Source organism: Pyricularia oryzae, chromosome 6 (genome assembly GCF_000002495.2).
Source record: "Pyricularia oryzae 70-15 chromosome 6, whole genome shotgun sequence".
NCBI lineage: Eukaryota > Fungi > Ascomycota > Sordariomycetes > Magnaporthales > Pyriculariaceae > Pyricularia > Pyricularia oryzae.
In genome coordinates, this window is record NC_017853.1 from 737,193 (window position 1) to 763,644 (window position 26,452).

Here is a 26,452-nt window from a genome sequence, read left to right on the forward strand (position 1 = left end):
CGTCTCGGCGTCCTGTGCGACTCGCTCTACATCCACAGAAGGACTCGTTAGCTGTAGCGAGCGAGCCGAGGTGCGATAAATATATCTTGCATCTCCCTTATAAAGGAAGGATCAAGTGTCTCCTGAGATGAATGAGGCTCAGCGATTCGGCGATCTGATCAAACAGAAATCTGGATCCCAGACTTGCCCGCCCTTGCATTAAAACCGGACATTGCCGTGCAAGTTGTGACTCGTCGTCAAATGCCCCCCATCTTATCCGATTGACTGCTCCCGTTTGATGTTACTATTAAAGTTATTCCAACAGCTGAAGCTTTCAATTCAACCTTGACTTTCTCAGATCACCAGCTATTCTTACCATCCATTGCCAAATTTAATTCTTTTTTTATTTTTATTTTTTGTATCTTTTGCTTTGTCAAGTCTGAACTTTTACCTCCCGAAGAGCTTTGTTTACAATTGTCACAGTCCCTTCCTAATTTTACACAATGAAAATCCTACGGCTCTCCGCACCAGCCGTTCTTCTTATTCTGGTTGATTTGAGCTTAGCAACCAAGCGGAAAGACCCCCCTCTTAGTCCGAACAACCGAGCACACATTATCGGGTGCAACGTTCGACTGATTGAAACTGACAGTTTGGGATATGAATCCACTATCGAAGAGAAGCCAATTTCTCCTTCTGGGACGCAAACCTTTCAGTATGGCAAAGACAATATTTATGTCGGCGTGAACAAACTGTGCGAGGTTATGGAAGCGAGGGGTCTTCGCAAAGACATGACGCACTTGGAATTCGACATTACGGTTCAAGATGTGAACGGGAAGGTCAAAAGGATAACACGAAGTTATTAGTCGGTTGAGATTATCAAAAGCCAGCAATTTGAAAACCAGGGCACAAATTTGGGAGTGGAAAACTTAAAAGGTGAAAGTGCGAGGAGGGGCAGGCTGAGCTTTTATTTATCAATTAGCTTAACGTTGCGTACCCCCTGTTCGGCACCCCCCCTGTTCGGCACCCAAAAATAACAACACTTTTATTTTTATCCTCCAACTTCTATTATAAATATCTCGATGAATCTGTCACTTTTGGATTTACTTTTTTCTGATTTTAATTCTCCATTTTCCAATGAAGCAATATACTGAAAAACAGCTTATATCTGCAATTAACGACGTCAATAATGGCAATCCAATTGCAAAAACCTCCCGAAAATGGGGAATACCTAGGTCTACACTTCAAAGTCGACTTAAAGGTTCTCAACCTTATAAAAAAGCACAAAGCCCTTTTCAAAGGCTTTCCACGGAACAGGAAAAGCATTTGGCTGATTGGGTACTTACCCAAACAGCTTTAGGGCTTCCGCCAACGCATCAAGAATTACGCTTTTTTGCCGAACGAATTCTTCAAGCCGCCGGAGAGACAAAAGGCCTTGGAAAACGTTGGATAACTCGTTTTTTGGCTCGTTATCCAATCCTTAAAACCCAAAGGCCCCGTCGAATAGATAACGCCCGGGTTAATGGCGCTACTACGGAGGTAATTAAATCTTGGTGGCTTTATATTACGAACCCGGTTATTAACGCTATTAAACCGGAAAACCGTTGGAATATGGACGAAACCGGTATAATGGAAGGCAAAGGATCTAATGGCCTAGTATTAGGGTTTAACGGGATCCGGCCGTTGCAACGAAAAGAGCCCGGAACGCGTGGTTGGACGACTATAATCGAATGTATATCGGCTACGGGCGTTGCCCTCCCTCCCCTCGTTATATTTAAGGGAAAAAACGTACAACAACAATGGTTTCCCACGGATTTAAGCCCTTTCGATAATTGGCAATTTCATGCAACCGAAAACGGGTGGACAAATAACCAAACGGCTATCGAATGGTTAAAAAAGGTGTTTATTCCGTATACCCAACCTTTAACCCCTGAAAAGCGGTTATTAGTTTTGGATGGCCATGGATCACATATAACGGACGAATTTATGCTTCTTTGCTTGCAAAATAATATTCAACTCCTATATTTACCCCCTCATTCGTCACACGTTCTTCAACCATTGGATCTATCGGTTTTTGGGCCGTTAAAAGAAGCTTATCGACGTCAACTTGGATTTGTTAGCCAATTTTGCTGTTCAACAGTTATTGGAAAACGAAATTTCCTACTTTGTTATCGAAAAGCCAGATTAAAAGCATTTATAGCAAAAACCATTCAATCTGGTTGGCGTACAACGGGGTTATGGCCGGTAAACTTGGTTAAACCACTTTTAAGCCCTTTTTTGTTAGAAAATAGCAACGCCAACGTTATAAAAGATAAAAACAACGGTTTGCAAAGGGATAAAACACCGGAAAGCCCAGCCCAAAAATTAACGACCCGTCTTTACTTATTTGGAAAACCCCTAAAACGACCCGAGATATCCGACTTCAACTGCAAAAACTTTCCCAATCCAACAAAACCAACGCTACTTCACGTCTTTTATTTGCAAAAGTCCAAAAAAGCTTCGAAGCCAAAGATACCCTTTTGGCTAGCGCCCAGCAAAAAATCAGCTTATTGGAAGCACAACTGGAGGCAATACGGCCGGTTAAAAGGAGGAGGGTGGTTCCGGATCCAAACGAGCTTTTGGTTAACAAACAGAACATTATTGGATTGCAGGAAAATGATATAGAAAATTTGGAACCTTTAGCTGATGAAGAAGAGGTTAATGAACCGGAGAAGCGTGAAAACGATTGTATTTTTGTCCGTTGATAATTTTATATTTAAATCAGTTTATAAAAGTAGGCATTTCGTTGTTAGATTTTCAGGGTGCCGAACAGGGGGGGTGCCGAACAGGGGGTACGCAACGTTATCCCAAGGTCCTATCTCGGCCTATAGCAATTTAGACTTTTTTAAGACTAACGTTACTACACGTAAAGCTTAAAGAAGAACTAAGAACCTGCAACACCGAGAACCTCCTGATACCACCCGCACAATACTGAATTGATCCTTACTAACCTGGTCCCTGAAAAAGCTCCACGGGTTCAAGATTCGAACTGTCAAAGAACGGAAAATTTATCTGCTAAATTTGGGCGCTACCAACGACATAGTTTAGCAGAGGAACCTGGTTTCCCAACTAGTACAAGGGAGTATCTGATGAGAAAGCATTCGCATCTGCCTTGGGGATCGGATTTCAGTGGCTAGGCTATCTATCTACAGACCTATAACCTGGAAATAGGTGTCATACCCAATATCACACCAAATTATAGACCCTGGTAACCGAACATTAGCTGTACCACGCTAACACATTAACATATTGGAAAGATTGCCATCGCGAGTTCTTGCCAAAGGTCCATCACACGTGTCCATGAGTTCTGTTTGTCTTTTCTCCGCCACGAGTGGTTTCGTCGCTTTGACATACTCGGTGATGTATGACTTGGAAGAAATATTCTGATAATGTATGCGTGGGCCGTACCGCGAGCCTCCAGAGTGGGTGGGTGCAGCAGATAGTACCAGCTGGTGATTATAGGAATAGTATTCGGCTCAGATATCACAGCCGTGGCGACATGAGTTACATCTTGGAGTGCGTTGCGGATGCACGACGGGCCATTGATCTGCAAGCACGGTCCGTTGATTGCTGCGGACTTTTTGGAAAGTGGCTGCCGGGAGAACGAAAACTCGTTCTCCATGACAGCAAGCCATCTTGTCGTCAACACAGTGTCGTGGAGGGTACTGCTGCGAGGCACGGCTAACCCCGACGACACGACAACGTTCCGTACTTGGTGCAAATCACAAGCCGAGGAGCTGGGCCAAAAGCCCGAGCCTGATCCTTCGAGTACCGTGGCCTGGTTCACTACATTCACACCACTTGAAGCCATCCAAGACCCAGACCAAAGCAGTCTCCAGAGCTTGTCGAAGCCAGTGGATCAGAATCTCGCAAGCATACCGTTAAACGGCTTCTCTTACTTCACCTCATTCCATGTGCCGCTGCCCATGGAGATGACCTTCAACTACCTTGGTAGCACAGTACAAGTTGGCTCCTGACAATATTGATGCCATCTACCCCTGTGGCCCAATGTAGACAGGTCTTCTACTTGCACAGATGCGGGATGCTTCTGTCGTTTACAGTCAACAGTTCGTGCTAAGTTGAACTCCTTCAACGGGGTTCCAGACAATCTTTTCTCCTTTTTGGCTGCTACCAGCCTCTGCGCTTATTGCTGCTCTTCGAAATACAAAACGGGGACTTGTATCTCGTGTTGAGGAAGAGCCACTTGCTTACCGATGGTCTCTCATATCGCGTTTGCTTTTCCGCGACCTAGCTGGTGCTTATAGCGGATCCATGGAACGAGACAGGCAGCCGTTTCACAAATAAATCGACAGCGTCTACTCTCAAAATGCAGAGGATACCGAGTGCTACTGGGGGAAATATCTCGAGGGTGTGTCGGATTGCCTGTTTCCAAAGTTACGCCAACTCGTGCCCGACATCACTATCGGGACGCGGCTGAACTTTATGGCCTAGCAGACACAGGGATTTCCGCAGGTCCTTGCTGGCAGTCGGCACAGTTTGCAACAATTTCAATTTGAAAGTGGGCCAGGTAACAGGTTGGACTTTGGACAAGCCATGGGCCCATGACGAGGAGCAACTTGGTGGATGGCATCAGGCGACCAAGCTCCAAGTCCAAGAGCGCTGCGTTCCCGATCTCATCCTCGAAACGGCAGAGAAACAGCTCTCTTGCGCACCTTGAACCCCGGCAGACATCAACACGACGGTGATGCATTCCGGCAGGTCAAGCTACTTGGCCAGAGGGTCAGATCAAGTCGCTTTACGAGGCGGCCGGCACCACAATCAACACTGCCACATGGAATGATACCATCCCGACGACACACCCAATAAAAACCACCTTTTTGTATGTCTCGTTGATCTCCAGGATAGCCCCGTGGTTCACAAACTCGGGTCTGGTACTTTCAAGTTATTCATCGAGAGCCTTTGCAACCTTCAAAGCCAAACGATCTGGGTGCTTCCCGCGGCGCACAGCACGGTCAACACCACCGAAGCAGCAATGGTCCAGGGTCTTGTGTGCACCGTCAGCATGGAAGACCGAGCCCTCGACATCACACTGCTCGAGGCTGTTTTGGGTGTCTCGGCTTCTGGCATAGCTTTCGGGATCCAAAACGTGGCAGAAAGCTTGGCCGATTGCCGAAAGGGTGGCAGCACCGGCCTAGATGCAGACAAGGACTATTCTATACAGGGGGACGGAACCATCCACATCTCCCGCATGAAGTGGGTCCCGCTCCCCGAGCAGATCGTAGACACCAGCAGGGGCGCCAAGTTCCGCGACGACGCACCATACCTGCTTGGCGGCGGCATGGAAGGTCTCGGGGGCGCCGTGGCGACCTGGATAGCGGAGCAAGGTCCGCGCCACTTTGTCTTCCTGTTGCGCTCTGTCGCGGACCCGAGAAACGAGCCCTTTGTCCAAGAACTCCGCAGCTACCCTGGAGGCAGCGTCATTACCATATCAGGCGACGTCGGCTACGTGGTCGACTCGGAACAAGCCCATCAGTTTTTTTGGCGCAACCTCAATCTTTTGTGGGCTTTGATACTTAATTTCTTCGTTTTCGGATCGTCGGCGAAGGTCAAGGGCATGAATCAACTTTTGATCCCCTCTGCAGTAGCTCAGAGTAGCCGGGCAGTAGGACTTGTATCAGGCTTCGCGTTGCACATTATTGTTCACTAGATTGGCTCAGATCCTTTTCAAAGTATTTTGGATATATCCTCGTCGCGGATAGAAGTGTGCATAGATGTCGTTCTTGTAAGATGCGCGAGTTCTGATGGAGGCCATCTTGACGATCTTAGTGGTTAACGTTCAAATGCAATAACCTTTGGGCGAACAATCTGGGATGTAAGCACATGGGCATTGCTGGGAATCTGAGAAATTAAGAAAGTCATGCACTATAGCCGATCCAGACTCGAGAGGATTATGCTTTATCTTAAAATCGCAAAGCTGTGGGTGGGTACGGATGTTTTTTTTTTTTTATCAAATTTGGTTTAAAAAGGCTTCATACCCCGACAAAGGCTACCCCGGCTACTGTGCATGTTTCAATTTTTCATGTTCCAGCTCCTTAGCAGCCACCCTCCTATATAGTTATATTGTACAAGGAAGACGCTCTGGAATGACTTCAAGGTGTTGTGCCAGCAATTAGTGCATTTTGTAACGGTTTATCGGGAGGGCCTGTACTCATCGATATCAATGTGCACAGGTCTCGTCTAGGCGTACGAAATCGGGGTTTGCGTAAATGACTGGTGCAACTTGATACATCCAGCATTTCCTTTCAACGAGCCATCAAATTAATCTTTCGGCAAACTGTTTCACACAAAACAAAGCGGTTGCGTGGATCCACAGGCACCGGGATCACACATGCCTTCTTCTGCCAGGGATCCCAGGTCAAATGCGATAGTCATTGTTATCGAAACATTATATAGCCTTGAGAATCTCGAGAGCGGAATAGCCTTGACAAGTTTTCGACACTTACCACGTCGTTGTTTGAATAATCAGAAGAACCTTGATTGACTAATTACAAGGCATATTTATCGGTCCTGCCGGACTACGATACCCTGTTAAAAATTTGTCCCATTTGATTGGCAAGCTGTCATGTCCCTTACTAGCGTCTTCCAGATGTATACCTACTTCTATCCTCGAAGCAAAATACTTTAAGCAGTCCCAAGCCGGCATTCCCAGCAGAACACAGCTTGCCGAAGTTGAACATTTACCGCCACCGTAAGCGAAAGCATGCAACTGCCAATATAAACAGAGGAAATACGACCGTGAAAGCCAATCGAAAAAAAAAGACTTTCAGAAGCGACATGGGGGAGAAAACCAGCCAAGAGCTTCCGAAAGCAAACATGGACGAGAAGCCCAATGAAGAAGAACTTCCAAACGAAGGCGTGAACGAAAAGTCCAGCCAAGATCAGCTTTTGAAACCCAGCCAAGAATTCCCGGAAGGAGGAACACGGGCATGGCTGGTGGTTTTCGGTTGCTGGCTAGCTCTTTTCGCAGCCTCGGGCATTATGAACAGTGTGGGTGTGTTTACTACCTACATAGGGTCGCATCAGCTGTCGAATTATGACAAAAGCACTGTTGGGTGGATATTTTCCGTCTACGTCTTTTTGAGTTTTGCTTGTGGCCTATATGTTGGACCTATATTCGACAAGTATGGCCCCAGGTATCTTATCCTTGTGGGATCCGCTTGTCATGTTGCAAGTATGATGCTTTTAAGCATTTGTACCAGTAAGTTGCCGTTTGCCATGAATATATATATATATATATATATAAATTACATCCAACCGCTGACCCTTGCTAGCGTACTGGCACTTTATGCTCGCATTTGGCATTTTGAACGGCGTTGGATCCTCTCTCCTGTTCAATTCGTCAATTGTCTCGGTGGGCCATTGGTTTCTTCGGCGCCGTGCTCTAGCTACTGCCATCGCCACGAGCGGCGGCGTGTTCGGGGGCATCGCGTTCCCTCTCAGCTTCAACCCGCTAATCGCCTCGATTGGATGGCCGTGGACTATCCGCTGTTTTGGGTTCATCAGCCTTTTTTGCTGCGTCTCGTCCCTGCCACTGATCGCAGGGCGCCTTGAACCTCGCAAGGATGCAAAATGGACCCCCGACCTTGGAATCCTCAAAGACCCGGCTTTTGCTCTGACGACAGTGGGTGCCTTTTTGGCATTCTTTGCAGGCTTCATACCTCTAGCATATATCCCCGCCTACATGTTGAAGCAGGGACTCGGCGCCGACTTTAGCTTCCAAATCTTGCCCGTCATTAATGCCGCCAGCGGGGTCGGGCGTGTCGCGGCCGGGTGGTGGGGGGATCACATTGGAGTTTTCAACTCCAATCTAATCACTATTCTGGCCTGCAGCGTATCTTCTTTTGCCATTTGGCTGCCTGCTGGATCGACAAAGGCGGGTATTGTGTCGTTTGTTATCATATTCGGATTGGCAAGCGGTAATACGACGAGCATCACCCCCGTTTGCATTGGGAAGTTATGCGACACGCAGTTCTACGGGCGTTATTACGCGACGGCATACACCATTGGCAGTCTCGGAAGCTTGATCGGGATCCCCGTTAGCGGAGCAGTTATAGAAGCCACAGGGGGCGACTACTGGGGGGTTATAGTGTTGGCCGGTATCCTGTACGCTTTGTCTTTTGTGAGTTTGTGGGGAGCAAAGGTTTCCCGTGTAGGACTAGGGATTACTGTCCGGTTTTGATACCATCACATCAAGTCGCGTCAATCACAGACTCGTACAACTTCTTGCTTTTAGTTTTTGGTATGCCTTCCATTGAGACTTGACACGATTACCACGGAATCCATCTGATGTCCGGCAGTTTTTTGGAGAAACATAACGTTTAGTTTCAACTCATGAGTAGGGCTATAGCTTCAACGAATGAGAGCTTCCGCGCAGCTAGCTGGTGAAGCCGGCAGGCCCCTGTGACTTTGCTGTCGACATCCAGCGGCATGATGGCCTTTATGTCATGAGGGCAGTAGTGATCCAGTCTCACTACTTTGTTACAGCAAATTGTAAAATAATGACAAGCGTTCCAATTCACCCTGGATACTGCAGCAGAAACAGCTACCCCAAAGTTGAAAGTAAACCAAGCACCTAGGTAGAGACTGGGTTCGGACCATAGGCAAGGTCGTCAAACAATACAAAAGCCGCACACACGCTAGTGCCCAATTGATTTGAGGCACCACGTCATCCCGTTTGCACAGCCCGAACGCGTTCACAGTTGACCGCTGATGAACCTGTAAGGGTTTGCCGAAAGAGTCAATAGACTTCCGGAGGAAATCCGAGTCACGACAAGTAATGAATCGAACGTGTCTTGGCGTTGCAAAACTGTAGGATGTCGTATTGGTTGATCAAGTATTGGGACTGGCCACGTTGATCAGTCTTCTCTCCGTTGATAGGTACTGAGATCACGTCATTGGGACGAGATGAGTAGTTGTACCAAACGAGCATCATTTCCGGTCAAGGTTGCTCGCGGCATTGCGGGGCTTTATGCTTCCCACTCGGGGATCGCATTTGCAGACTTGTTTGATGGCAATCCTACCGAGGTTATCAACTAGAACCCAATGCCATATCTCTCTTGTCGGTATTACAGGCCACAACAACCAGGACCAAGATCATGAAGAAGAAGCTCGGGCGGTGGAGATTATCTGGCATGCCAGTATCAAGACGACGGAACCGAAGGTTTTGGAGCAGCAAGCAGCTTCAAGATACACCTCGTGTTCGGACGAGTAGCACTTCTATGTGTTGGCCCTCTTTCCAACGGGACCAAAGTTTATCCCGGGTCAGATATGCCGGCTTTGTGTATACAGACCATAGAGCTTCAACACAGCAATGAACAAGATAATGTAAACTACCGGAACGTCGTTCTGGCCACGGATTTCTTCCCCTGAGGAAAAGTTTATCTTCCAAGTGCGTCAGGCTTACTCGACTCATGGATAGGGGCCTGGCAAGTCCATTAGAGCCATAGCTTCTCTTCTCGTATTTTATTCCGGGCCCTTGACAAGGTCCATATCGTTTAATTTTAAGCTATTCACAGCCGACGTGGAGTCAGCCAAGGTGTTTTCTGTTACACGCGAGTCGACCACCGCTACTAAGTGGGAGCGGTTTGACTGCAAACGTTGTCGCAACTTTATTTTTAATCCATACAACAACTCGGCTGTTCGATTCGCGCGCACGGCTTAAATGGACTATATACTGGCTTTGAATCTGTCTCATGCAGCTTGTCCTACAATGGGAGGAGAGCCAGTTTTGATTAGACTCGGGCCGCTCGGCGAGGTCGCATTCGTGTGTACGCTTTGTTCGAGGTGGCCGCTTTGGGCTCCTCGATGTGGCTTTGTTTAAGCGGTGGTGCATACTACACGGTAGGATATTGTTAATGAACAAGCTTTTTTGGCGATTGCGCTGGCTCATGTCACTAAACCTGGAACTTGTATGCTCGCGGTGAGTTTATCCAGGCCTTCCATAACGATTTCTGCCCGGTATTACAAGACATCATGACCTTTTTTTTGACCCGTTGGGTGGGGCCAAGGGGTAGCCCGTGATGTTTCCAGAGCTGATACCAAGGTGATAGAGACGTGAATGACAGCATATATTGCGCCTGTTGTGGAGATGCGACACAGCTTGATAAGAAACGCAGTGATAGTAAACGGCTTCAGTTCTTTGCTTGAAAGATTCCCTTGGGAAATGTGGATTATAAGGGGATGTTAGCTGGCTAATATATAGCTCTAGGATAGTTAACTAATTGGGAATAAATATTAAGAAGGGGAACAAGCCATTACGAGGCCATTGAGATCGCCTTGCTTCCTGTATGCGGCCGTGGAAATTACGCGGTTGCCAAGTCCCCGAGCTTTTGCGATCTCTGCACTTATAAATAAAGATGTGTTGAATCCCAGGGGGGTTACTATAAGAATCAAACCTTGTCAGATACCTGCCACAATCTGCCTGTCTTACAAGATGGGAGGTTCCTCGTATAGAACGCGTTGATTGCTACCAAGGGAGGGCAGTTGAAATTTATAACTTAGCTTATATTTCGCTCGTACATATTAGTACAAAGTAATGGAGACTCAAAGCGTATATTAAGAAACTGTAACTACAAGTCTACAAGGCCAACCAAAAGAAGAACAGCGAGCGCGTGGGCGGAATGTAAGAGACATTTTTCCTTTTATGGTCCACGCGGTACACTGACTCCATGTGTAACCCTGACAGTGCATCCATGCCTTCGCCCTTTCGGTCCCTTGTCTCGAGTCTCTCATTTCCGCCGGCACCATCGTGTCTGACTAATTCGTCTGCTTGGAATGGCAGAGAGGGTGCGCAAGCTGCACTCGATCCTCGGGATGCTTCTTTTTGTGATGCTCGGTGTAGTCGTCCTCGGACGGGAAGACAGTCTGCTGGCAGTTCGGGCATTGGATGGACGACGACCTATGCTGGTTGGTGTTGACGTCCTGAGGTTCAAGCAACTGTGCGTGGAGGCTATCAGCTGTGGCCTTGATGCTCCTATTGCGCCTCGGGGCCAAGCAGGGGACACGGATTCCAAGTCCGGTAGCACATCGTATAGCATCATCCGCAAAGGCATGGTGCATGCTACGACATGCACACCAATGTCCTCGAACAGTCCCATCGACTCGAGCTGGATGTCGAGGGCTACGGATTTCCTGATGTTCTCGACCGATTGCCGACGTGTACATCGGACAAGGATGGTCTATTCCTGGTAAACCCATGTTTGGGATTTACTCTCGGACCCGTCCGGCTTAACGCAATGGCAACTTGCAAAGTTTACATCCATACCCGAGGCCGCGTCCTTGAAAGGACCAGGCTGGCACAGATTTTCTCTCACGGAGAGTCAAGATTGGCATTGGTGGAAACTGCGTATACACTGGGCAAAGCATAGCGGTTCGCTGCAGAATACGGTCTCACTAAGCGGCCAATTCAGACGGCCACGGCATTTCCCAATCGGCCTTTGGTTAAATATTGTCTCGAGGTTGTTCGGAACCGGGTTCCAAACATTGCCATGGAGCACACTCTTTACAATGGCAGTCACTTGGACGGGCCTCCCTGAATTTTGGATCCCGACCCCTTCGGCCAAAGGCATCGGCTTCCGGTGAAACAAGTCATAGACCCCGAATTGCGTGGGCTCTGTTGGCAACGGTGGATGTGCAAAGCAGCCTGTGTCAAGAAACGTCTAGGCACACTCTGAATGGACGCTGAGCCGAGCAACAGTGACTTAATTAGACGGGCTGCCAACGGCTGGCATTCTCGGCCTTGAGGCGGCGGTGGTGGATGCGGCGGATCTTGTCGGGTTTGACATCGAGGATATGAGTCTGAAGATTTTGATCGAGACGAAAAGTTTTATGTTGGACACTGATCTAGATCTAGTTGCCAAAATCCAGCATTCTCGACCTTGAGGTGGCGGATCTCGTCACACTCCTTTTGAGATACGCTTGGAGCCAAGTGGAGGAGTTCTGGTTATCGAGAAGGGTTTGTCTGTTATTTTCAAGCTGGTTTAGGGGACGAACTGGCACCTAACTGGTGAAGGGTTGTTGATATGGCGTGGAGAAGATCCGAAAAGAGGCTGCAATGCGTAGGTCATTGGGAAGGATTGATACAGGAGAGGATGAGACACCGAAAGCACTTGACGGCGTCGGAAGTTGTTCCTTTCGAATCTCAGGGTTAAAACAGAAAGATTCGATGCACCAAAGCACGCATAGCGAAGGCCTGCTACTTAAATAATAAAAAGAATGATTGGTACCCCGACACGATTTGGTATTTGGAACCGACGGAATTGCGTCGTGCACGTCAAACTGACTAACAGGACCGAATTTTGTGACACCGAAAGTGTACTTCTATGAATATGTATGTACCCGGCTTGCCGGGTGGGGTTCGCAACCATGTATCCCGGTTGTAAAATTGGCGAAACTATCCATCAAAAATGCAAAATTGAAGGCTAGTCGACACAGATGAGATTCGAACTCATGCGCCCGAAGGCATTGGCTATGATATATAGCAGATGTTATAGCAGGCCAACGGAATAACCACTAACCGACTGTGCCTTGTTTGTTGAAAGCAAAGCTGCGTTGCAGCAGTATATCCCCAGAATCGACTGCTCAATGTGTTAATCATCTGAAGCATTACACCCGGGTAAAGTTAGTGCTGGATAGCCGGAGGTGATGCTCGCTAATCTAGCCCTTTATATATTATTTACCTAAATAGGTATTTAACACAGGTGAAAACCCGTCGCTTCTTAACCTAGTTGCACTGCGGTCAGTGAGTATTGTGTGCACCGAAACCCAAGTCCTGATATTGCCCGACGGCTCTTTGGAAATTTGTATGGAATAATTGTACAGTACGACCCTTGCTGTCGTCCCAACAATGTGAAAGTATAATTGGTAAATGGAGATAAACCGATCAATATTAGACGCCCCGACAGTGAAGGAATGGCTGTAATATCGCTCGGGTCTTACAACGGTGAACTTGAAGAATTATTACATACATGCTGTTTATGAATATACGTAGAGACTGTCCAGCCAAGCTGGCACACAACAAGGCGGATTAGCGGGCTGGTTTTGAGGACGAGGCATTCGAGGGAATCTGCATCAGCGCCAATGCGATAGCATACACTACTGTGGAGTGCTCGGGTCGTCAGTTTGCCGACTCGGTTTGGGTCGCACGCGATACAACGGCTTACTCTGCATGTACGTGTACTCGTCGGCTCGGTGGTTCAGGTATTCCCTCGATCCGCTGACATCTGAGGTATGGGTGGCGTGGGTTAGTCGATGGCCTATATTAATACTGGGTGGGACCCCAGAGTGACTGCTGACTACCAAAACTGGCTGCATGGTAGTAAGGACGCCCTTGAAATGGAAGAATGCAAAGAACGCCTACTCGCTCTGTGAGCGGGCGAGAACCCGCAATCAGCGTTGTGGTCAATGTAGTTTGTGACGGCGATTGATAGCTGCGTAGCATTACCGCGTAACCAGCGTCATATTGCGAGCTTCAACTTTGTAAATGTCAACAACCACTGTCCATCTCGATATTGACCACAATACTGTGTCGCGGCTTCTGCGACAACAATTCCAGCCTGACCGCTGACCTTGTTCTGCAACTTGTCCGAAAGCAATCCATGGGGTGCATCGTCACATGGCAGCATGAAAGGCATTGCTACCTGATAGTGCGAGATTACTCTCACATAATCTCGTCACAGATAATCTCGGAAGAGCAACAACGCATCAGCAGCGACAACAAGATAGAGGTTGGCATCACGTGACCCGGAAATTCTGCGCGGTTGAAGATGAGATGCCTGTGGCAAGACACGGGCTTGACGGGCTGATCTGCGACGTTGGTCACTCCGAGTCCGAGGCACGTCGCGTCCTCGGCTGCGGCTGTTACTTTGTAAATTAGGTGCGGGAAGCAGGGGCAACGGCAGGCGAGGCTTGGCATCAATACAGGCCGCTAGTGTCAAGCACCCACCGACGACAGATTGGGGGACAGATATTTATCCATGTCCTGATTACCGCAAGCCGAGGCCCAGTTAGCACAGGCTGGGCCCCACAAGATGGTGGTGATTTTTTGAGCGCCAAAGTCGTTGAGCTGCCGCGGCAGAGGAGGTCGCTGGCTCAGCTCGAGTGGGTTGCCGGAGAGCCTCGGCTGGTGGACAACGGCGCTACCGCAGCGCCGCGGGCCCCGTCCGTCAGCCTTTGCATGGATCGGAACCGCCGGTCAGCAAGTGAAGGGCTCCTAATAGCAATCAATAGTGGGGTCTGCAATAGTTAGGTACCTAGGTACGGAGTACTGAACCTTGTCTTGCATGTGTAGGTATATTGCGAGACAAAGTTACATATCCATTTTTGCATGCCAAGGTGCTTTTGGGGTGACCAATGTTGATCGTCATTTTTGCAAAGGGCTTACTTACTTTGGTTGCTCAGGTGCTAGCGCGTACAGTAAAGCATTTTAGGTTAGCACATTGGATAACGGCTTACCTTTGGAAGCGGGGCCAAGCTGTTGTTGGGTCGGTCAATGCAACAACGGCTTTACTCCGTGCCGCCAAGAGAAAATTTACTGGGATAAACCGCGGCGACCGTCCTCTGATGCCGAGCCCTTACGGCACTAACAATGTACGTATGATGTACGAAACACAGTACGGGAGGTAGTCTACAGGCGCCAAAGACCCGCAGAAAGCTTCACCTTTACCAACGAGGAATTCCGAGAAAGAACAGGATTTTGAGGTTTTTTTTTTTTTTTTTTTTTTTTTTTGGAGAACCCCTCCATATGTAGCTACTTTGTTACACTACCATATTGCAGTAAACCGAATTGATTCTGCAAGTGAGAGACATGGCTTTAATATTCCGTCATAGATGGCAATCCCCCAACCCCGACCCCGACCTGAACTCGCCCCTTTTCGGCATGAAAATCCCCCCGACCATGACACTACCAACCCTTACAATTAGCATAATTTCTAACCAACAATAACGCAAGCCCTGAAGATGACCAAAATAATCCCCCACCGGCCCACCTGTCAACCGGGTTGCGATCCAGCGAGTTGTTCTGGAAGACTGGCCTGACCTTGCCGAGGCACAAGAATGGGGAGTGTAGATAGGTACTCGAGCTCGTAATCTCTACATGCCGTACCACCAGCCTCTGTACGAGCAATTCGAGTACCTTTTGGTTGGGCGCTGAAACCACATCAACCCACTCCTCACAGAATGAAACCAGCCGTTGGTGGGGCTCTTTACGATGAATGGCCCCCCGGGGACCGACGCCTCATGCAATCAACACCGGCCAGTGTTCAGAGTCAGGTCATGCATGACGGTCCTATACAGTAGGGTAATATCGAACTTTTTGCACCGCTTTTTATTTACAAGGTTTTTGGTCCCTCCTCGCGAATCGATCAAACTCCTTGGGGCTTGCCAACCAACCTGAACCTTTTAGCCATCATCTGCTTGAACAATCATCGGGCAGCATGGCTACCTCTGACGACCAAACCGTCCCAATTCCCGAGCCCCAGGGGTTGCCTTTGTTGGGCAACATTGGCGCAATCGACAATGAATTTCCTCTGGGATCTTTGCTGTCGATGGCCAGCAAGTATGGTAAGTTTCCTGGTGGCGTTTTTTTTTTTTTTTTTTTTTTTTTTCTGCCCCCCTTTTTCTCCATTTCTGTGACTGACGCAATGATGCGCACCCGGATTTCTAGGCGAAATATGGAGGATGAGGTTCCCGGGCAGGTCGCTGGTATTCGTTTCAACGCAGGCGTTGGTCAATGAAGTATGCGACGAAAAGCGCTTCTACAAGTCAATCAACCCGACCCTCAAAGTAAGTTGCCGTTCTTCGCTGGATATCGGACGACATGTAGCGGGAGAACCCGCCGAACACCTATTGACTCGTCCCACGTGCAGGAAGTCAGGGGAGGCACTCATGATGGCCTGTTCACGGCCTATCCTGACGAGGAGAACTGGGGCATCGCCCACCGCATCCTGATGCCCGCATTCGGGCCGCTGTCCATCAGGAGCATGTACGACGAGATGCACGATATTGCCTCTCAGCTAGCGCTCAAATGGGCGCGTTACGGCTCCAACTCGCCCATCATGGTCACCGACGACTTCACCAGGTTGACCCTCGACACGCTGGCGCTGTGCTCGATGGGCTTCCGATTCAACAGCTATTATTCAACCGAGATGCATCCCTTTATCGACGCCATGGCCGACTTTCTTGTCGAGTGCGGCACCCGTGGGAGGCGGCCTCCGCTGCCGTCCATCTTTTACCGAACGCAGGACCAAAAGTTCGACTCGGACATTGAGATCCTCCGGAAGACGGCACGCGAGGTGCTCGAGGCCCGCAAAGCCGGAGAGGGCGCCGACCGTAGGGATCTTCTCCACGCCATGCTCAGTGGCGTCGATTCCAAAACCGGGAAAAAGATGACGGACGAGAGCATCATGGACAACCTGATCACCTTCCTAATTGCAGGGCATGAGACGACTTCAGGACTGCTCTCGTTTGTCTTTTACGAACTGATGAAGCACCCAGAATTTTACGAAAAGGCACAGCGGGAGGTCGACGAGGTTTGCGGCAAGGGTCCCATCACGGTCGAGCACATGTCCAAGCTCCCTTACCTGAACGCCGTTCTGCGCGAAACCCTGAGGGTGCACGCCACGATCCCCAACATCACGGTTGCTGCTCGTGAGGATGATGTGCTCGGCGGCAAGTACAAGGTCAGCAAGGATGAAGTTATCGTGCTTCTGCTGGCCAAGTCGCAGGTCGATCCCCGGGTCTGGGGCAAGGACGCCGACGAATTCGTTCCCGAACGCATGCTCGACGAGAACTTTGAGCGCATCACCAAGGAGTTCCCCAATTCATGGAAGCCATTCGGCAACGGCATGCGCGCCTGCATCGGCCGTCCTTTTGCCTGGCAGGAGGCCCTGCTGGTCATGGCCATGCTCCTGCAAAACTTCAACTTTGTCCTGGCCCCCAATTACCAGTACGCCCTGAAGCAGACCTTGACCCTCAAGCCCAAGGATCTGTACATGCGCGCCATCCTCCGAGACGGACTCAACCCGACCACCCTGGAGCGCCGTCTGCAGGGCCTCAGCCAGGGGGACAGCGCCAGCACAAAACAGGCGAGCGGTGCCGGTGCGGGTGCGGCCCCTGCCGACGCCACCGGCGTCCCCCTGACCGTACTGTACGGGTCCAACAGTGGCACCTGCGAGGCGCTGGCCCGCCGCATCGCCACGGACGCGCCCTCGCACGGCTTCTACGCCGCGACCGTCGACTGCATGGACAGCGCCAAGGGCAAGCTGCCCACCGACCAAGCCGTCGTCATCATCACTGCGTCGTACGAGGGACAGCCGCCAGACAACGCTGGCCATTTCGTCGCCTGGCTCGAGGGCAGCGACAAGGCCGCAAAGCCCTGCAAGGACGTCTCGTACGCCGTCTTTGGATGTGGTCACAAGGACTGGGCGCAGACGTTCCACCGCGTCCCCAGGCTCGTGGACGATTCGCTCCAGGAGCTGGGTGCGTCCAGGCTGGTCGAGCCGGGCTTGAGCGACGTGTCGACCGGCGCTGTGTTTTCCGATTTCGAATCGTGGGAAGACGACAAGCTCTGGCCTGCGCTGGCGGCGCGGTACCAGGTCAACTCCGAGGCCGCGGCTGCCGAGAATGGCGCCGAGGCCTCGGTCAAGGTCCACGTCAGCAACCCGCGCATCAACACGCTGCGGCAGGATGTCAAGGAGGCTCGCGTCATCGAGGCCAAGGTTCTCACCTCGAGACCCGAGTCCACCAGTGAAGGGGGCAGGCAGTTCAAGAGGCATCTCGAGATTGAGCTTCCCGAGGGCATGGAGTACTCTGCTGGTGATTATCTCGCCGTGCTGCCTGTCAACCCCATCGACACGGTTCTGAGGACTTTGCACCGCTTCGGCCTGGCACGCGACGCCCACGTCACCATCGAGATGGCCAGCAGCCAGTCTACCGCCCTGCCCACCAACACATCTGTTCCTGCATTTGAGCTGCTCAGTTCGTATGTCGAGCTGTCGCAGCCGGCCACCAAGAGGGTAAGTGACCAAAAGTACTCGAGCGATGGTGGATGACGGCTAACATTTTTTTTCTTTTTTTTTCCTTTCCTCGTTAGAATCTCTCTGCGCTACAGGATGCAGCCTCCGACGAGGAGACCAAGTCCCAGCTTGGCAAGCTTTCAGGCGATGACTTTGCCGACGAGGTTGGTGCCAAGCGGGTGTCGGTGCTTGACTTGCTGGAGCGTTTCCCTGCCATTGATCTTCCGATCGGCAGTTTCCTCTCCATGATGCCCCCGATGAGGGTGCGACAATAGTAAGTTGGGACAACTGACACCAAACCCCAAAGATCATGCCCGTTTGCTAACAAACCAAATAAAGCTCCATCTCCTCCTCTCCCCTTGTGAACCCCTCCCGAGTCACCCTTTCCTTCTCGGTGCTCGACGCGCCGTCCCTCTCCGGACAGGGTCGCCACATCGGCGTTGCATCAAACTACCTGAGCTCGCTCAACGCCGGCGACAGCCTGCACGTGTCGGTCCGCCCGTCGCACGCAGCCTTCAGCCTGCCGTCCGACCAGGAGAGGACCCCGCTCATCTGCGCGGCGGCGGGGACGGGCCTGGCCCCGTTCAGGGGTTTCGCGCAGGAGCGCGCGGCCATGATCTCGGCGGGGCGCAAGCTCGCGCCCGCCCTGCTGTACTTTGGCTGCCGCGACCCGGACTTTGACGACCTGTACCGCGACGAGTTCGACGAGTGGGAGAAGCTGGGCGCCGTCGAGGTGCGCAGGACCTACAGCCGCAAGCCCGAGGCCAGCGACGGCTGCAAGCACGTGCAGGACCGCATCGTGGCCGACGCCGACCGGCTCCTGGGCCTGTGGATGGAGGGCGCCAAGCTGTACGTGTGCGGCTCCAGGGGCGTCTCGCAGTCCGTCATGGACGCCATGACGCGCATCAAGATGGACAAGGACAGGGAGCTGCATGGCAAGGAGACGACGGTGGAGGAGGCCAGGCAGTATTTTGACGACTTGAGGAATGTTCGCTACGCAACAGACGTGTTTGATTGAAGAGGCATATGTCTAGCGTGATCTCGGGATTTTAATGACAAAAGTTTTTGACCACACCTCACACACTGATACACTTCAATTGCCCCCTCTCAAATCTATGACACCCAAGCTGATTCTTTGTGTGCCCAAGTGATCAAGTGAAACTGTATTTATATATACCAGTCTATTACTTATTTACTATTACGGTTTCCCACATCTATTTTCTTGACTTCATGAGCCCAGAGGCCATCGGGTCTAATGTCAAATCTATAAACTATTAACAAAAGGAAAAACAAAAGGAAAAAAACAGGAGGCGCCCACACAGCTCGCAACAACCTTACAAGCCTACTCTGAAGAACTTGGCCACAGCGGGAACGCCGGCCTCGCTCAACGCAAACAACATGTAGTAGCCGGGCGTGGCGATGCCATAGTCGCTCGGCACGGTGACGACGTAGCTGCCGCCGCCCACGTCCTGGCCGGCGAGCGGAATGCGCCTGCTGTCGGTGTTGACCGTGTGGGTGGTGGAGCCGGTGCGGATCATGCTGAAGCTGTAGGCGCCGGCGTCCTGCATGGTGACGGTGACCTGGTCGCCGGCCCTGACCTCGACGGCGCCGTTGGCCCCCGAGGCCGGGCCCAGGCTGCGGATGACGGGCCGCTGGGCGGGGGTCCTGCCGTCGGCCTGGAACAGGTACGGCGGGCTGAAGAACTGGCCGTCAAAGTGGTTGGCGGAGCAGCCGGCGCCGCACAGGCCGCCGCCGCCCGAGAAGACGGTACCGTCGGCCATGAGCATCGCCGTCGAGTGGTAGTTGCGCGGGATGGTGTGCGGGCGCATGGTCGTGAAGCCGCCCGTGGCCGGGTCCCAGATCTCGGGGAACAGCTGCGGGCTGCCGTCGGAGAAGAGCGCCATCCTGGACATGCCGCCCACCACAAACACCTTGCCGTCCGGCAGCACCACGGCGTTGTGGTAGCCGCGCCCGAACTGGCCGTCCGAGACGCGCTCCACCGCCACGAGGTCGCCCGGCGTGTCGGGGAGGGTCAGGACGTGCGCCGCATTGGACCCGCTTTCGCCCGTGTAGCGCAGGCCGCCGCCGTAGGTGAAGACCTTGCCGGCCGCCGCGTCGTACATGGCGGTCACGCCGCACATGGAGTCCTGGTCGGCGCCGCGGGTGCCGGCTGGCTTGTTGCCGCCCGTGCCCTTGGTGTCGAACCAGTTCATCTTCTTGGACGGCCCAGCCTGCAGCACAAAGCCGTCCTTCCAGCCCCAGAGCCACGTGTGGCTGTCGGGGTACAGGCCGCCGGCAACGCGCATGATGGTTGCCGGGCAGCCGGGGAGCTTGGTCCACTTGTTCGCGTTGACGTCGTAGACCTCGCCGTCCCGCTTGCCGTTGCCGCTAAAGGTACCGCCAATGGTGAAGATCTTGCCCTCGGACCTGTTGATCTTGGTTAATCCAAAGGTTAAGGAACTTGCTTTATGGGCATCTTCGTGGCAGCAACTTACGTTGTGACGCTGGACTGATAGCCGCGAGGGTTTGTCAGGTCGGAAGCAGGCATCCAGGGGGAGCGCTGGCCGTTTTGAAAATCAAAGACGCTGGTTTTGGCGGCGCCGGAGCCGCCAGTGACGACGATGCGGCCAAACTCGTCCATTGAGGTTCCAGGGCAGAACATGTCGTGCGAAGTATTCTGAATGATGGCTTCGCTGACATTTCCAGTCTGAACATTGTAGATGGATGTATAAGTCTTGCCGTTGCCGCCGTTGGTGAACCGATCACTAGATGATCAAGTCAGCTTTTTTTTCTGTTCTGATCAACTCGTCGCATATATCATGGGGTCTGTAGTGCAGCACGTACGGCCAGCCAGATGACCAGACAATCAAGTCACCCGACTCGGGAATAAGAGCCACGGAGACGGGGACGACAGGAAACTTGACAATAGGCCCCCACTGTCCGGCGCTCGGGTAGCTGGACGTGTCGAGCTCGTAGAGGTTGAAATAGCCGGTAGCGCCGCAGATTGCTCCAGCGTCGCCTCCGCACTTTGTCTTGCACTGCGCGCTCGTGGCTGCCACCGCCTCGGGGAGGACAGCATCGCCGCACGTGCAGTATCGGCCGCGGTCCAAAGCAAAGACGCTGCTGTGGTATTTTGTGCAGTACTCTTCGCACATGGCCACCGTCATTTTCGCATTGTTGAGTTGTGGGTATGCTGTCCCGAGGGCAGCTTGATTTTTCGGTGGGTTCTTGAAGCAGCCCTTGGGGGTTGAGGCTGCCGAAACGAGTGTGGTGGCCAAGATGGCTCCTACAAAAGCCGAGTAGAGAATGTTGCCCATGGTTCTGGATGTGGTTTTGTTTCTATTAGAAAATTAGGTTTTATAAAAGGAGTGTTATTATCAGCACAAATAGATAAATGAGTGTGGTATGAGACGGTTGCTTTGTCGAGTTGAATATGCAGCAAAGACTAAGATCGAGATAAAGGGCACTTGAGAGGGGAGTTATATAACAAATCCTTCCTAGAGGCATACATATCCATGATATCATGGTGATCGGCAGGGCCGGGCATCAAGGCCTCCCAAGCTGGGATAGCGGCCACGCCGCGATGGACCATTTGTACTTTACGAGAAAAAACCTTGGCATTCAAGAGATGCACTCTTCTAGCCGGGGAAGATGCTCAGTTAGTACCGTCGTATGGTGAATATACGCTAGAAATATTCTACCTGTGCCTGGCACGTGGCGTTTGGGGTAACCAAAACGAGCCAGAATGCGATCCGCGCCTTGCAGACTAAATAACGGGGTTTTCTTGGCACTGGTCTAAAGTGAATATTAGATTGGAAAGGTTCCCGATTTAGTATGGCTTATATCCAGCTGCTGAAATTGTTTTGCGCTCCGACTCCTGGCCTCCAGTTGATCAGCACCTTGTGCAATTGACCCCTGGGTCCTAAGATACGAGGCTGTGATTTTTCTGTTAGCCATGTTAGCCATGTTAGCCAAATTGGCAGGCAAAAGCTCCGGCTCGTTGGCTCATGTTTGTATAAGTTTGGTTCAAGATCGCTACCATGTGCCCGCATCGCCTCGTGAGCTGCTTCTGACCTATTCTCCCATCACAAACGGTTACCCCGTCCAAAGGTTTTCATTCTTTTTTGTTTGCAATTCCCAAGTCACTCAACTATTTGATCATCAGCCAAATTTCATTCGGGTACACTCATTTGTTTCTCAACCCAGTCCACTCCTTCGTCATGCTCGCATCACTCTCTAGCTCTTCACTTCTAGTGGCCTCGCTGCTGTTCGTCACAGCGCCAGTGCCCGTCAATGGTAACAAACTCTGCAACCCCTGGAAGCCTGTCGTCGCAGACCTCAAGGCATCTTTCAAAGGCTGCAATGCCGATGCCAGGATGGCAATGCGTGCAGCCTTCCATGACTGCTTTCCTGGCAGCTGCGACGGGTCATTGATCCTGGCCAACGAATGCAACGATCGTCCGGATGACAACGGACCTCTTGTGCCTATTTGTGACACTTTGGCACAAAAGGCGATCGACTTCAAGGTCGGCACAGCAGATCTTATACAAGCTGCAGGTGGTGAGATTTGTCTTGACTGCGACGTCGCATAGTGATGGGGCCATAACAGCTGAAAATGTTTCCTACCATGTAGTCGTCGCCATCACTTCCTGCGCCGGACCACGCACATACTTCTACGTTGGTCGCAAGGACTCTTCAGTGCCTAGCCCCGAGGGCCAGCTCCCAAACAGCGAGTCCACTGCCCAGCAGCAGATTGATGCCTGCAAGGCCAAGGGCTTCACGACCACGGACCTCGTCGCCATGGTCGGTGCCCACAGTGCTGGCGTGAGCCAGCAGGGTCTTTCATTCGACTCGACCCCTGAGAAGCTCGATAGCACCGTTTTTTACCCCGAGACGGCCAGTGAGAAGGGCCCGACGTCGCTGCAGAGTGACTACGCCTTGAGCAATGATACCCAGACAAAGACCGCCTGGAAGAACATGGGTCGTAGCAATGCTCTTTGGAGGGCGCAGTTTGTTACTACGTAAGTCTGCTCGCGATCATGCTTGGTGGAGTGATATGAGGACGTGGGCTAACCGAGACTCAAACAGTATGCGTAAAGTAACCCTCATGGGCAATACTGTGAAGAGTTTGACGGATTGCAGTTATCTGATATAGATATACCCTAACAACCAGGGCTGGGGAGAGAAGGGTAATGTTTAATACCGAAAAAATGTACATAATGTTCAATCTAGATTGGTATAGAATAGAAACTCATAATTCAGCATTATGGCGGTGCGTTGCATCACTACCAGCACCTAAAAACTGGAACTGCGACACGTTCAGCACGTGCCTACAGCACGGGCTCTAATCTCAGGCGCCATGCCAGGCCTTTCTGGGGTAAAATTAGTCCGGTGCGGGGACAAACAAACAGTAAACTCTATGCTAAAGTCTAAGTAGAGTAGACAATCTAGCCCGGCAAAACCCTAATTGGTACTGTACAAAAGAGAAGAATCGCTCACATGCGCCTGCAATGCATCAAGTAAATCTTTTTTAAACCCAACAAAGGAAAAGAAGGAAGAGAAGAATAAAAGAGAAAGAAAAAGCGAGAGACATCCGATCGCACACTTTTGGAATAATAGCGATCAGACAACCAAAAGAGCGGCTGCGAGGGCAGCAACCCCAGCAACGGTAAAAACACTAGCCCTGAGGCCATCCGCTGCATCCTTCTTGGAGTCACCACCACCACCACCGCCACCCCCGCCCGGTCCAGAGCCCGCCTTCCGCCCACCCTGCGGCGGCAGCTGGCCGGTGGCGGCAACACCATTGTTGACGGCCCCGAGGCCGACGTAGCGCTGCCGCGAACGCACATCCTCGGAAAACGCCGGGGCGCCGTCCATGCCGCCCTGGCCAATGGTCGCATCGCCGTTGACGGTGCTGCCCTTGACGCACTTGGCGCCCTTCCAGGCCACGGCGGCGGCATCGGCCCAGGTGGTCTTGTGGTCGACGACGTTTTCGGCGCGGTAGAAGCGGCGGCAGTGCGCGGCCTCGTAGCTAAAGTGCAGCGGGACCGCGTCGGCCGCCGCCCCGACGGCGAATTCGTTGTTCCAGTTGGTGCGCCAGTTGAAGAGGCTCTGGACCGCCAGGGGCCAGCGCGGCGGCCGCTTGACCCCGGAAGGTGGGTCCGGACGCCGGGCTCGGCCGCCGGCGTTGAAGGCGTCCGACAGGTTGCGGAACATGGGCTCGTCGTACCCGAACCCACCCCTCGTGCCGCCGATGCCCTGCATGGGCCGCTCGAGCGGCCGGCCGCCAAACGCCACGACTCGCACGCCCGCCTCGCGGTAGAAGAGGCTGACGATGCCCGCGCAGGTGGACCCGGCGTGTCCGTCGGAGAGGATGATCACGTCGTCGGCTTTGAACGGCGGCTCCTTGGAGGTGTCGATGGCGTCGCCGCCAAAGTTGCTCGCGATGCTCGAGGGCTCGATCAGCACGTGGCCGGTGAGCGCGTCTTGCTTGATGTCGCTGGAGGGCTTGAAGAATTCGTCAAAGCTGGGCTTGTACTCGCGCGGGTCCTGCTGGTAAAAGGTCGTCTTCTCCACGTCGTCCATGTTGGTGGCCAGGTAGCGCATAAAGGGCGACACGCGAAAGCTGTAGGCCTGCCGGTGCTCGGCCTTGGGGAAAAAGTTGCGAAACAGCTCCACCCCGGCCGCGTAGTTGCCGCCGCCGTTGCCCGAGACGTCGAGAACGATTCGGTTGCGGTTGGCAGCCTTGCATTTGGTAACGAACTCGCGTGCCACCCGCCGCGTGTCCTCGAGCTCGGTCCGAAAGTTGCTCGTGCCGTTGCTCGAGAAACTCGGAATGGCGAGGACGCACACGTCGGTAAAGTCGGGCTTGTCCAGGAAATATCCATACATCATCCCCAGCTTGTGGCTCACAAAGGGCTTAAGCCTTTCCGGCTTGAAGAGGTCGCGCGGCTCGATGTCGCGCTTGGAGACGGAATTCAGCTGCATGGCGCTGATGGCCGATGCAAAACTGCCGTCGTCGCTCGCGTTCAGCTCGAAGGCGCTCATCCCACCCTCGCTGTCAGTTGGTAACAGATACGCCTTACTTATGTCCTCGGCCGACTGAATGCCCGTCACTCCGCCTGAATAACTGGCGCTGTTGACGTAGACGGCAGTCGATGAGTTTGCAAAGGTGACGTTGTGCATGTCGGGGACGCCGGCCGTGTGCCAGTTCTTCCAGAATTCGCCGCCGATGGAATGTATACCGTGGCCCTGCATCAACTGGTTATACTTTGCGTCCGGATCCTGGGCCAGCACGTTGAAGGACTCTCTCGCTATTACGTCCTCGATTGGAGATCCATCGATCGAGACAATGGGTGAAGCCTTGTATCCATCGCCCTGACTCTTCATAAAATCCTCTTCTGCGTAAACCTTGGGCAGCTCGATGCCGTCCTGGGAGACGCTGACGAGGTTGAGACCTCTTGAAAAGGTAAACGCGTTCAGAATCATCGGCCTCCACGTGAAGTGGCTTTCCGATGCGGCGTGGTACTGTAAGCAGCGTTAGTCGGCAGTCAACATGACGGCAAACTGGGCAGATCAGCGGCGTTGAGGGTTACTTACCACATTAAAGACCTCTTCCATAAAGTGGTACTGGTTGGCGTACTTGCCATCTTTTAGCTTCTTCCTCATTTCATCAAAGGCACCCATGATGTCAACACCGGGAATCAGGTAGCCGGCTGGCGGCGCCTTGAGGTACCCCAGAGTGCTGAGCGTCTCGGCATGGTAGGTCAGTTGGTCGAGCAGAGTCAGGTCCGTATTGACATCGACAGGTATCGACTGCAGACAATTGAGCGCCAGAGACGGCCGGAACTTGGTGTTGGTAGCCGCGGTCCGGATGGCCAGCGAACACGCGCCGTCCAGGTCTGCCGGGTCCGCGGTCAGCGTCGACTTGCCGACGTCCACTGTTGAACTGGACTGCCGGGGGACGACATTGGCAGCCGTGATCTGGGCGAGGCCCAGCAATACGGGGAATCGCATCTTGAATTGCAAACGCGACTCGGGACAATGAATACCTCCACCAAAATGGCCCCCAAAAGACGAGAATTATCAGGAATTACCGCCGGGAACCTGCCGACCGCAACTTCAAGCAACTTAAACCGAAAACCCTTCCCGCAGACGAAAAAAAAAACAAAAAAAAGAATGGCCCAAGCTTGCCGATGCTGGGGAAAGCAGTGTGTTCGTTTCTCCCATGGCGAGAAAGCAAACATCGTTATTAAAGAAGTGAGATTGTTCAAGCAATTTCTCATGCTTGCTTACGTCCCGGAGAGCGGATCCCGGGGAGCCATCCCCCAAGACGCCGAGCAATCAAGGGTGTGGCAATCCTGCGAACCCCTGCAGATGATCGACCAAGCAGAGCAAACGGCCTG

At 52.1% G+C, this 26,452-nt stretch overlaps 10 protein-coding genes and 1 non-coding gene across 11 annotated transcripts; 6 read left to right on the forward strand and 5 right to left on the reverse strand.

Moving 5' to 3' along the window:
* Positions 1-482: 482 nt before the first annotated feature.
* MGG_17601 (uncharacterized protein) lies at positions 483-842 on the forward strand (the record flags this gene model as incomplete). Its single annotated transcript, XM_003719314.1, has 1 exon — positions 483-842. The coding sequence occupies one exon, from the start codon at positions 483-485 to the stop codon at positions 840-842; it is 360 nt and encodes a 119-aa protein (XP_003719362.1).
* Positions 843-3,635: 2,793 nt separating this feature from the next.
* On the forward strand, positions 3,636-3,992 carry MGG_14287 (uncharacterized protein; the record flags this gene model as incomplete). The annotated part of the gene is made up of 1 exon (XM_003719315.1): positions 3,636-3,992. The coding sequence occupies one exon, from the start codon at positions 3,636-3,638 to the stop codon at positions 3,990-3,992; it is 357 nt and encodes a 118-aa protein (XP_003719363.1).
* Positions 3,993-5,008: 1,016 nt separating this feature from the next.
* Positions 5,009-5,683, forward strand: MGG_14288 (uncharacterized protein; the record flags this gene model as incomplete). The annotated part of the gene is made up of 1 exon (XM_003719316.1): positions 5,009-5,683. One exon carries the CDS (start codon positions 5,009-5,011, stop codon positions 5,681-5,683), a length of 675 nt encoding a protein of 224 aa, XP_003719364.1.
* A 1,166-nt stretch (positions 5,684-6,849) lies between these two features.
* On the forward strand, positions 6,850-8,323 carry MGG_10881 (uncharacterized protein; the record flags this gene model as incomplete). The annotated part of the gene is made up of 3 exons (XM_003719317.1): positions 6,850-7,234; positions 7,308-8,155; positions 8,270-8,323. The coding sequence occupies 3 exons, from the start codon at positions 6,850-6,852 to the stop codon at positions 8,321-8,323; spliced, it is 1,287 nt and encodes a 428-aa protein (XP_003719365.1).
* A 2,468-nt stretch (positions 8,324-10,791) lies between these two features.
* On the reverse strand, positions 10,792-11,232 carry MGG_17602 (uncharacterized protein; the record flags this gene model as incomplete). Its single annotated transcript, XM_003719318.1, has 1 exon — positions 10,792-11,232. The coding sequence occupies one exon, from the start codon at positions 11,230-11,232 to the stop codon at positions 10,792-10,794; it is 441 nt and encodes a 146-aa protein (XP_003719366.1).
* Positions 11,233-12,460: 1,228 nt separating this feature from the next.
* Positions 12,461-12,561, reverse strand: MGG_20265. The gene has a single exon. It is a non-coding gene; the product is annotated as a tRNA-Ser (tRNA).
* A 499-nt stretch (positions 12,562-13,060) lies between these two features.
* MGG_14290 (uncharacterized protein) lies at positions 13,061-13,389 on the reverse strand (the record flags this gene model as incomplete). The annotated part of the gene is made up of 2 exons (XM_003719319.1): positions 13,197-13,389; positions 13,061-13,131 (listed from the first exon to the last, which is right to left on the reverse strand). The coding sequence occupies exons 1-2, from the start codon at positions 13,345-13,347 to the stop codon at positions 13,061-13,063; spliced, it is 222 nt and encodes a 73-aa protein (XP_003719367.1). The 5' UTR covers positions 13,348-13,389.
* Positions 13,390-14,977: 1,588 nt separating this feature from the next.
* MGG_10879 (bifunctional P-450:NADPH-P450 reductase) lies at positions 14,978-19,259 on the forward strand. The gene is made up of 5 exons (XM_003719320.1): positions 14,978-15,594; positions 15,698-15,816; positions 15,900-18,047; positions 18,125-18,321; positions 18,387-19,259. Exons 1-5 carry the CDS (start codon positions 15,468-15,470, stop codon positions 19,063-19,065), a joined length of 3,270 nt encoding a protein of 1,089 aa, XP_003719368.1. The 5' UTR covers positions 14,978-15,467; the 3' UTR covers positions 19,066-19,259.
* Positions 19,260-19,381: 122 nt separating this feature from the next.
* MGG_10878 (galactose oxidase) lies at positions 19,382-21,364 on the reverse strand (the record flags this gene model as incomplete). The annotated part of the gene is made up of 3 exons (XM_003719321.1): positions 19,382-20,474; positions 20,543-20,812; positions 20,892-21,364. 3 exons carry the CDS (start codon positions 21,362-21,364, stop codon positions 19,382-19,384), a joined length of 1,836 nt encoding a protein of 611 aa, XP_003719369.1.
* A 696-nt stretch (positions 21,365-22,060) lies between these two features.
* MGG_10877 (uncharacterized protein) lies at positions 22,061-23,202 on the forward strand (the record flags this gene model as incomplete). Its single annotated transcript, XM_003719322.1, has 3 exons — positions 22,061-22,607; positions 22,681-23,068; positions 23,136-23,202. Exons 1-3 carry the CDS (start codon positions 22,268-22,270, stop codon positions 23,200-23,202), a joined length of 795 nt encoding a protein of 264 aa, XP_003719370.1. The 5' UTR covers positions 22,061-22,267.
* A 217-nt stretch (positions 23,203-23,419) lies between these two features.
* On the reverse strand, positions 23,420-26,341 carry MGG_10876 (uncharacterized protein). Its single transcript, XM_003719323.1, has 2 exons — positions 25,647-26,341; positions 23,420-25,574 (listed from the first exon to the last, which is right to left on the reverse strand). The coding sequence occupies exons 1-2, from the start codon at positions 26,061-26,063 to the stop codon at positions 23,670-23,672; spliced, it is 2,322 nt and encodes a 773-aa protein (XP_003719371.1). The 5' UTR covers positions 26,064-26,341; the 3' UTR covers positions 23,420-23,669.
* Between the last annotated feature and the right edge of the window lie 111 nt (positions 26,342-26,452).

What these genes read in the sequence shown, in the direction of transcription:
- MGG_10876 (XM_003719323.1), bottom strand. Translation starts at nt 26,063, where the DNA reads ATGCGATTCCCCGTATTGCTGGGCCTCGCCCAGATCACGGCTGCCAAT. An exon ending in TGGAAGAGGTCTTTAATGTG is followed by an intron (nt 25,575 to 25,646) that starts GTAAGTAACCCT and finishes CGCTGCTTACAG; the next exon opens with TACCACGCCGCATCGGAAAG.
- MGG_10879 (XM_003719320.1), top strand. Translation starts at nt 15,468, where the DNA reads ATGGCTACCTCTGACGACCAAACCGTCCCAATTCCCGAGCCCCAGGGG. An exon ending in GTCGATGGCCAGCAAGTATG is followed by an intron (nt 15,595 to 15,697) that starts GTAAGTTTCCTG and finishes CCGGATTTCTAG; the next exon opens with GCGAAATATGGAGGATGAGG. An exon ending in CAATCAACCCGACCCTCAAA is followed by an intron (nt 15,817 to 15,899) that starts GTAAGTTGCCGT and finishes TCCCACGTGCAG; the next exon opens with GAAGTCAGGGGAGGCACTCA.